The sequence below is a fragment of the Olea europaea genome, chromosome 21 (assembly GCF_002742605.1).
Source record: "Olea europaea var. sylvestris chromosome 21, O_europaea_v1, whole genome shotgun sequence".
Classification (NCBI taxonomy): domain Eukaryota; kingdom Viridiplantae; phylum Streptophyta; class Magnoliopsida; order Lamiales; family Oleaceae; genus Olea; species Olea europaea.
In genome coordinates this window covers 12,172,707-12,184,014 of record NC_036257.1, presented here as the reverse complement: position 1 = coordinate 12,184,014, position 11,308 = coordinate 12,172,707, and the positions used below count along the sequence as shown (strand labels likewise).

The 11,308-nt window shown below is 35.9% G+C and overlaps 2 protein-coding genes across 3 annotated transcripts; one reads left to right on the top strand and one right to left on the bottom strand.

The window, feature by feature from the left end:
* The first annotated feature begins 300 nt into the window (after nt 1–300).
* LOC111370691 (serine/threonine-protein kinase D6PKL1-like) lies at nt 301–4,982 on the top strand. 2 transcript variants are annotated; one of them, XM_022992525.1, is made up of 3 exons: nt 301–574; nt 1,324–2,285; nt 3,567–4,982. In XM_022992525.1, the coding sequence occupies exons 2-3, from the start codon at nt 1,324–1,326 to the stop codon at nt 4,438–4,440; spliced, it is 1,836 nt and encodes a 611-aa protein (XP_022848293.1). In that variant the 5' UTR covers nt 301–574; the 3' UTR covers nt 4,441–4,982. The 2 variants fall into 2 exon arrangements, with proteins under 2 accessions (XP_022848293.1, XP_022848295.1); XM_022992527.1 differs by lacking the exon at nt 301–574 and having other exon boundaries at nt 581–2,285.
* Nucleotides 4,983–5,285: 303 nt separating this feature from the next.
* Nucleotides 5,286–8,305, bottom strand: LOC111370692 (U-box domain-containing protein 35-like). Its single transcript, XM_022992528.1, has 4 exons — nt 7,711–8,305; nt 6,790–6,908; nt 5,871–5,986; nt 5,286–5,737 (listed from the first exon to the last, which is right to left on the bottom strand). Exons 1-4 carry the CDS (start codon nt 8,084–8,086, stop codon nt 5,491–5,493), a joined length of 858 nt encoding a protein of 285 aa, XP_022848296.1. The 5' UTR covers nt 8,087–8,305; the 3' UTR covers nt 5,286–5,490.
* Between the last annotated feature and the right edge of the window lie 3,003 nt (nt 8,306–11,308).

The window sequence follows — 11,308 nt, the reverse complement described above, 5'->3', positions numbered from 1 at the left end:
AAAACTTTTTCTTATTTTTTAACCATATATTTTTCATCAATACATTATTCAAAAATATATTTTTTCAAAATAATGTTACTCAAACAAGGGCTAAGAGTACAAGAAATTATGTATTCATGTATAAAATTATTTTATTAAGAAAATATTTGATTAAAAATGAATTTAAAGAAATATGAATTTGAAAAAGAATCATGCTTGCTACAGCTTGCATGATCGTGGGGCCCCTCATGTGAGGGGCTGTAAGTCTTACAAGCAGGTTAACGATTTGAAAAGAATAAATGGGACGGAACAAAGAATGGGGCCATGGCGGACTTTCTTTTCACTGCCAAATCTAAGTCCTGATATTTGCTTGCGGCCTTCTGATTCTGGCAAACTTTGGTCCTTTGCCTTTTACTCCCCTCTCGACTTCTCTTCCTTTTAGGCCTGCGCCTTATCTTTTCTCAAGATTCTTGTTTTCTATAAGGGCCCTTTACTTATTTCGAATCTGAGTTTGGAGTTCTCTTCTAGTTGCTCTTTCACTGTCAAGATCGAATTTTTCTTGAGTTGACGACACTTTGTGAATTGTTTTTTGAAGGTTAAATAGTTGCATGTTATTACGTAACTTCTGCATTTGTTCATTAGCTTACCTGCTTGACTCCATCTTTACTTTTTGGCTTACTTTTGGGTGATCCTTGGCACTTGTTTGTAGATTTTTCCTGGAGTTCATCTTTATGGGTTTCTGGAAGTGTTTTTGTATTTATAAAGCCTCTTCATTGGGAGGAAGTGTCTAAATGGAGTCGTTTCGTTGACTAGCATCGTCTTCCTCAGTTACTATTTCTTTTTCTAAAGGAATTCAATAAAGTACACCCTGCAGCTTTGAATTGATGCCTTTTGATCATATAAATTTCGTGCTTATAACTAAAATTTAGGCCCTGGTTGATTATCTTTTATCATTGGCTAACTTGCTACAATTTGAGGACAGTTCAGAATTCTGATATCTCGATCCCCTGTCTTGAGACTGGGATCAAGTATTTGAAAAATGTAAATTTGGAGTCTATTGCGTTATAAAGTCTGATTTACATTTGATGCTTCGACTCGTTTTCTAGATTCATGTTGTTAGCTTAAAACGGTGTAAACTGCCGTTCTAGCTATGTGGTAATTCAATTGCACTCCGCTATATGAATTCAAGAAGGTGTCTTTTTGCAGTTAAGCTCATCAGTGTTTAGACAAGATGGAGAATAAACATTTGGATGTTAATTGAAACCATATGGTTTTTACAGTTGATGCAAAATATGAAAAGATATTAGTTGGATCTCGCTTAAGCAGATTGTTTTTGTTTCTCAGATGGCCCCAAAAACTGGCAATAGACCTTCCCTAGAACTGCAACGGAACACTATTGGCTCTCAGGAAACGGTTGAAGCAAATGATTGCAGATCTTTACCGTCTGATGTCTCAAAGCAGACCAAATCCAAGCTGGTTAATTGCAAACAATATGAAGAATCAGGTATATTGACAGGGCTGGTTCTCTTAGATGCTACTGAGACCAAAAGATTGCTGACTAATTCTACACAGTGTACCAATTCTCCAACTGGTAACTCTGATTCAAATATTTCTTCGACACATGATGAACAAGTATTAACAGATGTAGATCCCGAAGTATATGAGATTACAAGTTCTCAGGAAACTTCAGTTTATTTGGAAAAGAAAACAGCTGAGCAAGGGAGCGTGAAGAATACTTCAGTTTCTGCAAAGAATAGTGATGGACGCTGCAGTCCTGCGAAAATGAATAGAAGTGTGAAAATAAGTGACCGTGCCGATTTCATTGAGAGTGGAAAAAAAAGTACGTGTCGAGGAAGCAAGAGTAGTGACGTGAGTGATGAGAGCACTTGTAGCAGTTTAAATAGTAGTGTCAACAAACCCCATAAAGCAAATGATTTGAATTGGGAGGCTATCCAAGCTGTCCGAATCCGTGATGGGGTACTAGGTTTGAGCCATTTTAGGCTGCTGAAGAGATTAGGTTGTGGAGATATTGGGAGTGTTTACCTGGCCGAGTTGAGTGGAATGAAATGTCACTTTGCTATGAAAGTTATGGACAAAGTATCTCTAGCAAGTCGTAAGAAGCTTATTCGTGCTCAGACGGAAAGAGAGATACTACAGTCTCTGGACCATCCATTTCTTCCAACTCTCTACGCCCACTTTGAGACTGATAAGTTTTCTTGTTTGGTAATGGAATTCTGTCCTGGAGGAGACCTACATGCACTTAGACAGAGGCAGCCAGGAAAATATTTTACCGAACAAGCAGTGAAGTATGATATCTTCAAATCATATTTCAAATTGAACTAAGATTTTCATAAAACCTGTCTCTATTTTGTTCTAATCTTGCGTATTTATTCATTTACTGTCCAATGTTCGTATAATGTAGTCTCGCAAATCATGGTTGTAGACTTGAATCCTTTCTACTCTTATGGCTCTTGAATTCAGCTCTAAGTCATCTTGTTGATCGTTTATAATGCTTACAAATCCTGCCTGTTTTAAAATGTTGCAACAGCTAGCTTTTAACATACACCCCATCTGTAGATAGGCTGGCTTACATATCAGAATATCCATTTAACATATAATCATGAATTGTCTCTAGTGCATCAATTCCAATATTATCTCTCCCGTCAATGTTAAAAATTGAATCTTTCCCTATATGTTGTTGTTTGTCTACCTCTATCTGATGAATTGCTTATCATCATCAATAATCCTGTCTTATTTGAATAGAAATTAATATGAGGTGAACTCTTCTAAATGCATTCAGATTCGGTATATCTTATGAATTCACAACTTAAGTGATGAGTAAAATTTTTATTTATGTCATTCTGCATTTTATTAAACAGTGAATATGTTGCATCATGCAATTTAACTTTATGGTAATTTTTTCTCTGCATTAGCTTTTAGGTTAGGTTCATAAGTTGAATCGTTGAAAAGTGTTGTTAGCTATCAGATTTGATATGAATAGGTGTGAGAATTCTGTCTTGTTATTTTACATGATATAATATAGTGCGCCAAACTAAAAAAATTATAACCTTGAGATTGAAACTGAACTGTAATCAGAAGTAACAGCCATTGCTAGATGTTGGAAGTTAGCGGTGTTTTACTTTGAGTGTCTAGTATTTAATTGTTTTATTCCTCAATCTCAAAGTTCAGGAAGTTGGGTAACTTATGGCTCAATCAGAGGCCTCACGACTTCTCTAAGTTGCAGTTGTAGTTCTTCATAGTAATCATCACATCATGAGAGTAAGTTTTGGTGTGGGTTGGATTAGAATCGAGCTATTGATTAAAATTGTAGTAGCATATTGGTTGATAGTGAATACATCTTTGTATTTGCCATTTATGGTTTTGACTTAGCTGAATCTCATGAATCTTGGAGTAGCATTTCATATTTATGGTAATCTTCTTATTATCAGAAAGTTGATCCTTGATGATATCATCTTGTGATCTATCTAATAATCAGCAGTACCTTTTCAAGCAATGCACATGTACTTTTATGTTAGAAATCTGTATACCAGTCAGTGCACTGGCACTTACTAATTTCCCCCTGTCAGATTTTATGTTGCAGAAGTATTGCTTGCTCTGGAATATCTACACATGCTTGGGATTGTATATCGTGACCTTAAACCGGAGAATGTACTTGTGAGGGATGATGGACATGTAATGCTCTCAGACTTTGATCTTTCACTTCGTTGTGCTGTCAGTCCAACTTTGGTCAAGACTGCATCCTTGGAGTCAGAGCCAGTGCGTAAAACTTCTACGTATTGCGTCCAACCAGCTTGCATTGAACCTGCCTGCATTCAGCCATCGTGTGTTGTTCCGACAACATGTTTCTCTCCTCGTCTCTTTTCTAGCAAATCCAAGAAAAATCGTAAGCCCAAAAATGAAATTGTAAACCAAGTTACCCCATTGCCCGAGCTGATTGCTGAACCTACCAATGCTCGGTCAATGTCATTTGTGGGAACTCATGAATATCTTGCACCTGAAATTATCAAAGGTGAAGGTCACGGAAGTGCAGTGGACTGGTGGACTTTTGGGATCTTTTTATATGAACTTATGTTTGGCAAAACTCCATTTAAAGGATCTAGTAATCGAGCTACATTATTCAATGTTGTCGGGCAGCCTCTTCGTTTCCCAGAATCTCCCATTGTCAGTTTTGCCGCTAGGGATTTGATCAGGGGTTTGCTAGTGAAAGAACCACAGCATAGGTTGGCTCATAAAAGAGGCGCTGCTGAGATTAAACAACACCCTTTCTTTGAAGGAGTTAATTGGGCGTTGATTCGCTGTGCCACCCCTCCTGAAATCCCAAAGCCTGTTGAATTCGAGAGACTAACCATTCCACCACCCTCAGTGAATGGAAAAACAGCTCATCCCGCAAATGTTCCAGATCAAAAAAGTGATAAATATCTGGAGTTTGATTTCTTCTAGTTAATAGTGGTATTGTTGAAATTTGTTCTTAAGTTACGGAGAACAAATGTTGTGGACATCCCGGATGTTAATGATCAGGTTCACGAGATTTCTGTGTAATGGAGGGTTGATTTAAAGTTAGATATCTGTTGTTGCTGCCTGTCATAGTATATGAATGCCAATCAATCGTTCTTGACCTCCCTCAAGAACTCTATAAGAGGTTTGTCCTTCGGCATCTGGGGCTCGAGGGTATCTGTTTGGTCAACTGCACGGTTCTAGACGCACGCAGCGCATGGCAGTCTTATTTTGAGAGGACATCGGATGGATTGCATTTGACCACAGGATGAACTTTAACAATAGAAGTTCAGTTTTTATAAAATTTTTCATGTATAATTCTGGAAATTTTTCTTGAATGCAAGGCAATGTAGGACGGAATTCAGATAGTTTGCGATCTTTGAACTGGAAATTACTAGCCGTGTTACCTAATCCATTGTTATTTTGTTTCTCTTCCAGGTCGCGTACCTGTAAATATAATAAGAAGAACTTGGTTCTGCTTCATTAATGTCTGGTTTCGTTGTCTTGTGCTCAGACACTATGCAAAATCCTCTGTAAGCTACATGTAGATCCCATAGTACTGTAATTGGCAATTTGATTTACTATTATGAATATCAGTACAATTCAAAAGTAAATTGAGGGAAAATGCAAGGGAACGAAAAATCTAGTCTGCTTCTTGAAGCCTGATGAGCACTATAAGACTCGATATTCGGTTATTCTGACACACTCCAAGGCTTCCTTTCTTTTCAACGGGTATGCGCTCTTGGATTTTGCAAGAGGACTTCTGTTAAAACGAAAGGAAGATTGAAAAGTTGAAAGAAAGATATTTTTATTTATTTATTTTGGTACAAACGAAAAGAAATCTGCTGATCAAGTTTTGAAGTTTTTGATGCATATACTTTCAAATCATTTTTATACAGTGTGGTTAATTTCCAAACAGCAAAAATGAAGCCACATTAAGATCTCCCATCCGAGCAATTCCCATTTTGCTCTACTGGTGCATGATTCTTTTAGCATTCAGAATCTAGTCTTAGGCCTGAAACACCCACATGCAATGGAATCATTGTTGATTTGTTCTTGCTCTTGCACAGATTTGGGAATTCGATCCGCAGCCCGAGGAGAGGGAGCAGGAGAGGCAAAAGGGGACTCAAACTTCGGGTCAGTTATTTCATCTCCTCCACATATGATCTTAACCTCACAGTATTCTGGTGCATCTTGTAGTATTTCATCAGCTCCACCACTAGCTTTCTTAGACCTCATTTTCCTAAAACGATCGTGTATAATAAATAATTAAAACGCAATATTTAACGATGGAAAAAGGTTGAAATCTGATAATGATTGATAAAAAGTGAAAAAGAAGTTTCAAAAGTTGATGGTTGAATGGAGTGATATTGTACCTTAGATTAGACTTAGTGGTGTACAGCACCAATTTTCTGATGTTGAGGATGGGAATGAGGTCCAGTATTGCTTTTGCCTCCATGTCGCTTTCAATAAGTATGGTGTCCACAGTTACCTTTTTACATAGAAGCACATTATTAGCTCGTGATTCTCCAAATAACTTGAACACGTAACTATATGTTTAATGTTTTTGAACGTTCAATATTTTTATTGGTGCATTGTACAGTACTGAGTGAATCGACTGCATAGATTCATTAGTAAACAAGGTTTCATCACGGGTATGGCGGAAAGTCACATCGCTCACTAATCCAATGCTACCCACTTCGACTTGGGCACAACGCTTTGGTTCTGTAATAGAGACGTTTTAATAGGCGTGCTTGGCTAAGGAATAAAAAACCTTTGTCCTCTTTCATTTGTCTAGTCCGGGTTTCGTTTCTAAAGGACTCTCTGAATCTCCGCAGGTATATATTCTTGTACGGTAATTGTTAGAGTACGGTGACTCTGTTTGGCCCGGCCCGAAAACCCACGGTGCGATATATTTGGTGAAACTAGAATTATGAGGAAAAGGGGGACGTGGTGGTAGCTAGGCCAGATTTCGTACCCTACCACATATCCCTAGGTATGGACCTGTTCTGTTAGGACTTCATTATATGTTAGGGTTTCATTGTATTATATATATTTAGAGTAGTTGTACATCTTGTACTTATCTTTGATATAATGAATTTCTCCTCTTCCATCCGTGATTTTTTCCTATCTTGGGTTTCTACTTAAATTGTGTTCTTATTCTTAATTTATATGTTTTCAATTCTCTTTTTTCGTAACAATGACCGACTAATGCCAGTTCTTTGTGGACATAGCCATACTAGTTGTGTGTGCACTAAGACATTTGGTACAAGTAAACAAAAGAGTATATCATACCTGGGAAGCGATACAGACATCAAGAAACTTTTGGAGGAATTCTCTCCTCTTTCCTCTTTCTTGGGCCGTGTAGTTCTCCTTCTGCTCCGGGTTCACTTGACTAATTGGAAGTTTTCCCACTGTCACACAGGGATATACATATTCCCATACCGTTTCAAGGTTAGCTCGTTTGAGTCGATGGCAACAAACGCAACATAAATCAAATTGTAATTACACGATAAGGTGTAGACAAGATCTTATATCTGCTTACAAGACTCAATCAGTCAATGTTCGAGAAATGAGATTTTCTTATGGTTCGGGTTACAAAATGAAACCTCAGGTACTATACCGATTATTCTTCTGTTAATTGTCTACCTAACTATAACCTGCTACTTTGACATTCATGTTTATTTGTCAGACACTGCTGCGTCACACAATTAACTGTGAAAAACACTGAACTTTAGTTAATGAAAATGTTACTGAAAGATGATTGGTTTGACTTTTGAGACAACATAGAGCAACCAGTGTCTGAAAACTCGACCAAGCTATGCACTGCCTGAACTGTAGAACAATACATTTTTTCCTCTCCATACTTTTAGATTTATTTGTTTGCATGTATGAAGCATTAGAGGAGTCAAAATGTGTCGAACTACACCCCTACGATCCCTAGCCAACCCTATAGACAGGCCTGCCCATGGGGACGTATGGCCCGGGATCCACAGTTTGGGCGGGCCTATCAAAGGAAAAATAGCAGAAGCGATAATAGATAAGTACGCTGAATGATTGTTTTCATATCTATATCATTCTCCTCCATTCAGAACGAACTACTTTTAAAGGAATTCGTCAACTCGGCCGACCTAAAAACCGGGATGTGGCGGCCGGCACAAACCAACTCACACTTCTCACTATAGCGTGTGTACGAGAGAGAGAGAGAGAACTTACATGGTGTAGGTATGTATTTTGTCTCAGGAAAGACATGAATTAAAAAAACAAGAGTTGAAGAAGGATTCACAGCATTATTCAGAGTCCACTTAAGTGCATCCATGCTTGGTTCTTCACTTGTCCCGACTGCAACATAAACAACATCATCCCTGTTGTGAAAGTCAAACGAAAATACACTTCCTTCAACTTCTTCTCTAATCGTATTCAATGGAACTCCATTGTTAATCTCCAACAATTCATTCGAAAACTCTTCTTGAATCTCAGAGCTTATAACACCACTGCTAAAATCCCCCCACCGATCCTGATAATGAACTCTTGAGCCATAACCCTGATCGGAATTTCCTTCTGCGGTACTTATAGTAATGTTTGACGCCATGTTTTCCGGCGAAAATGACGAGAGAAAGAGTCAAGCTTTGATGAAGAAATCTAGTAATGCACGCTCGAAAAGTGCTGCGAGTTGACCGAAGCCTTTGGCTTTTGACGATTTTGGGGGTTAAGAAACAACGACAAGTTATAAACATTTGAAAAACGTTAAATCCACGAAAGCTGCGGTGATTTTCTCCGACTTTGACTTTTATGAACAAATACAAACAGACATTATTGTATTCCATTTTTTTCACGATCACTCAGATGGTAGCGATCGAATTAAAAATATTGATTCTCCTTTCGACATTTCTTAGTAGATCTTCAAATTTCATCCCTACACACGAAATTTAACTCTCATTTGTCTGACTTTTTGCTCAAAGTGCTTCAGGATATTATAGCTATTCTTGAGTTGGAGGAAATATTCGAAGAGGACCGTTTAATCATTCCTCTATCAATATGAATGAATTATGGTTTGCTTGCTATTATTTTATTTTTCTTGCTACAGCTACTGTTTTGAATCTGATTAAGTAAAACATGAAAGATTAAAGTAATTTTAATTCTGTATAAGCCATGACCCCCATTAAATTAAATTACATTAAATTTCAATTTTCTCTCTTCTATTTTTAACCACACAATCTTCCATAAAATAATATTACACATAAATCGAAAATTTTTCCTTCTTTTTTAACCACTCATTTTTCTAAAAAATACTATTTCCCCTATTTTCATTTTCAGGTAATAGGCATCAAACGGGGGCTAAATATAGCGCCTGTTTAATGCTCATTCTTGCCAATTTTTTCTACCTTATCTCATTTTTCTACAGTGTTTGTGGTAGATGATGCGATAGCATTGAAGAAACTGTCAAAAATGAAAGAACACGGTGTCAAGCCGTTGAATTTATTTGACCGTTTTGTCTTCAATTAAAAAATAAATTCTAGTTGATAAAAGTGCTACAATTAAGGAATAACATTTCAAATGGAGGGCAGAAGTGAAAAGATAAAAAATTCGAAATTCAATAAAATGTCTGAAAAGATGCTGCCTCAAATTTTTGTCATAGTCGTCTGATTTTTTGATTGGGGCCCACTATTATTGACAAAAAGTTGGAAAAATAAGGAATAAAATGAGAATAAAATGGTGGCCAAACATTCGCAAAATCGTCGGTGTGAAGAAAAACCAGATTTGTAAGTGTATAAATAATTATTGATGATGCTCATATCAATCATTTCAAGAAAGGTCGTATTTGTATATTATTATACCCAAAAAAGAATATGCGAATACATAGAGAATGTGGGACCCGGTGGAAGATGCCATCTCCATATTTTGGCCTAATTGCTGCCGAACTTGAATTAATCTACATGCACAATTGTTATTGACAATAATGAATAACAATATTGATGTTATCAAAATTTGGTCCATAAATTTTAAAAACAACTTTTGAAATGGATAAATGTGATATTGACAAATATGATTATCAATTAATATTGTAAAAAATGATTGTACAAATAGTACGACTCACCGAACTTTGGCCTGATGTTACCAATGATCATTCCTATACTCCACGGGCTACATTAAGATATAGTAGTTATTGAGGCAAGCACTAAAAATGTCTCTTGTTCTAACTCGTGTGCATTGGTTATAGTCTTGCTGCGAGATCCATTGATTAGAAATGCGATCATAAGGCGACGTTATATAGTTGGACTAATATGACAAGACGTTGATATTTGTGAAAATAAATATGATATAAAAATACATCTAATTAGTCATGGAACGAGGCTGACCCTACTTAAGTTAGTCATTGACGAAGGACAGAACCGCAAGCATAAATCTAAAATACATGTAGAAAGTAATGTGCACAAAGATTGTGTTGTGGGGTGTACGAATGACTCTTGATACTTTGGACGAAGCTAGGATAGCTCCCTCTTAGTGAGTATGCTTCGAGAGGATCATATATTGTTCATAAACATGTGCATTGCAAATAGATGAGGTACTTGACACCAAGTGCGGATTAGGGACGAGTTCAATTACACTAGTTGCCAGTGCATTTTATAGTGTCACTCATACCACTAACGTTTTAACTCGTAACTTGCCTCACATACATTTAGAACTCATTTCATTTATATTACCAAGTTAATCGGCTGACCATAAGAGAACACTACATCGTATGAATTTCAACCTTTTGTCGCATTCTTACACTTTATAGCTTTATATATTTTTATAATTACGATTTGTTTGCTCTATGATTTATGAATTTGCAACGAGATGATATATGTTATTCTGTTCAGCCATCTCATCAGTTGTTCATCCACTAAATTTTTAATATCTCGACATATTATATCTTGTTAGCAAATGAGAAAATGTCAACCTAGTACGACAGAAATGACATTGTTTTTGAAATAATGTCTTTCTATTTAATAATAAAAATGATATCCCAGAACAAATTACTTTCATAATGTGGCCAATTTTTCCAAAAAAAATATAAAATTATATAGTTCAATGCAAATAACATCACATTGCTCGTTTGAAAATGAATATTCAAGATCACAACATGAGAGAAAAAATTCATAAATTTTAATTACATAATACATAAAAAATAAAATTGGGTAAATTATGGCAGTTGTACCCAACTTTCACACCTTCTTGCACTTCTATCCCCTAATTTTTAGTTCTTGATGACCTTTCATAAATTATCGGCTGTCGTCCCTGTTTAACCATTCTCGGTGTTGATTTCCTTATTTATTTATTTATTTATTTGTTTTTATATATAAAGAATAAGGATAAAAATTGCATATTTTTCCCCAATCTTTGTCCTAAGTTTCACTTTTATCAATTTTTTTTATTTTTTTTTTACGCAATCCCGTCTTGAACAAGACAAATCCAAAAAACACAAAAGAAAAGGATATATAAAAAAAAATATAGAATATGATATTATTAATTAAAAAAAGAATAAAAAGTGTCTTCTTTAACCCAATTCACCCCCAAGCCGAATGTGGATCTTAACAAATTTCAATTGAACGTGCTTACGAGTTACTTTTTAAAAAGACACTTTAAAAAGATAAGTTGATTAGTTAAAAAAATATTAGACAAAATAAATAATTTAAAAATAAATTAGTATATTTAACTTATTTTTAAGCATGTGTAATCATTATTATCTTCGACTTGTTGACTATCTTAATTTAATTTCTCGTTCAAGGTTTATAAAAAAAAAATGGTGTTAAACGTACGATTATCCAGC

Excerpts from the sequence above, each read along its gene's own strand:
- LOC111370692 (XM_022992528.1), bottom strand. The coding sequence starts at position 8,086 with ATGGCGTCAAACATTACTATAAGTACCGCAGAAGGAAATTCCGATCAG. Across the intron at positions 6,909-7,710 it reads AAAATACATACCTACACCAT|TGGGAAAACTTCCAATTAGT; the intron begins GTAAGTTCTCTC and ends CCTGTGTGACAG. Across the intron at positions 5,987-6,789 it reads ATGTCTGTATCGCTTCCCAG|GTAACTGTGGACACCATACT; the intron begins GTATGATATACT and ends CTATGTAAAAAG.
- LOC111370691 (XM_022992525.1), top strand. The coding sequence starts at position 1,324 with ATGGCCCCAAAAACTGGCAATAGACCTTCCCTAGAACTGCAACGGAAC. Across the intron at positions 2,286-3,566 it reads TTTACCGAACAAGCAGTGAA|ATTTTATGTTGCAGAAGTAT; the intron begins GTATGATATCTT and ends TCCCCCTGTCAG.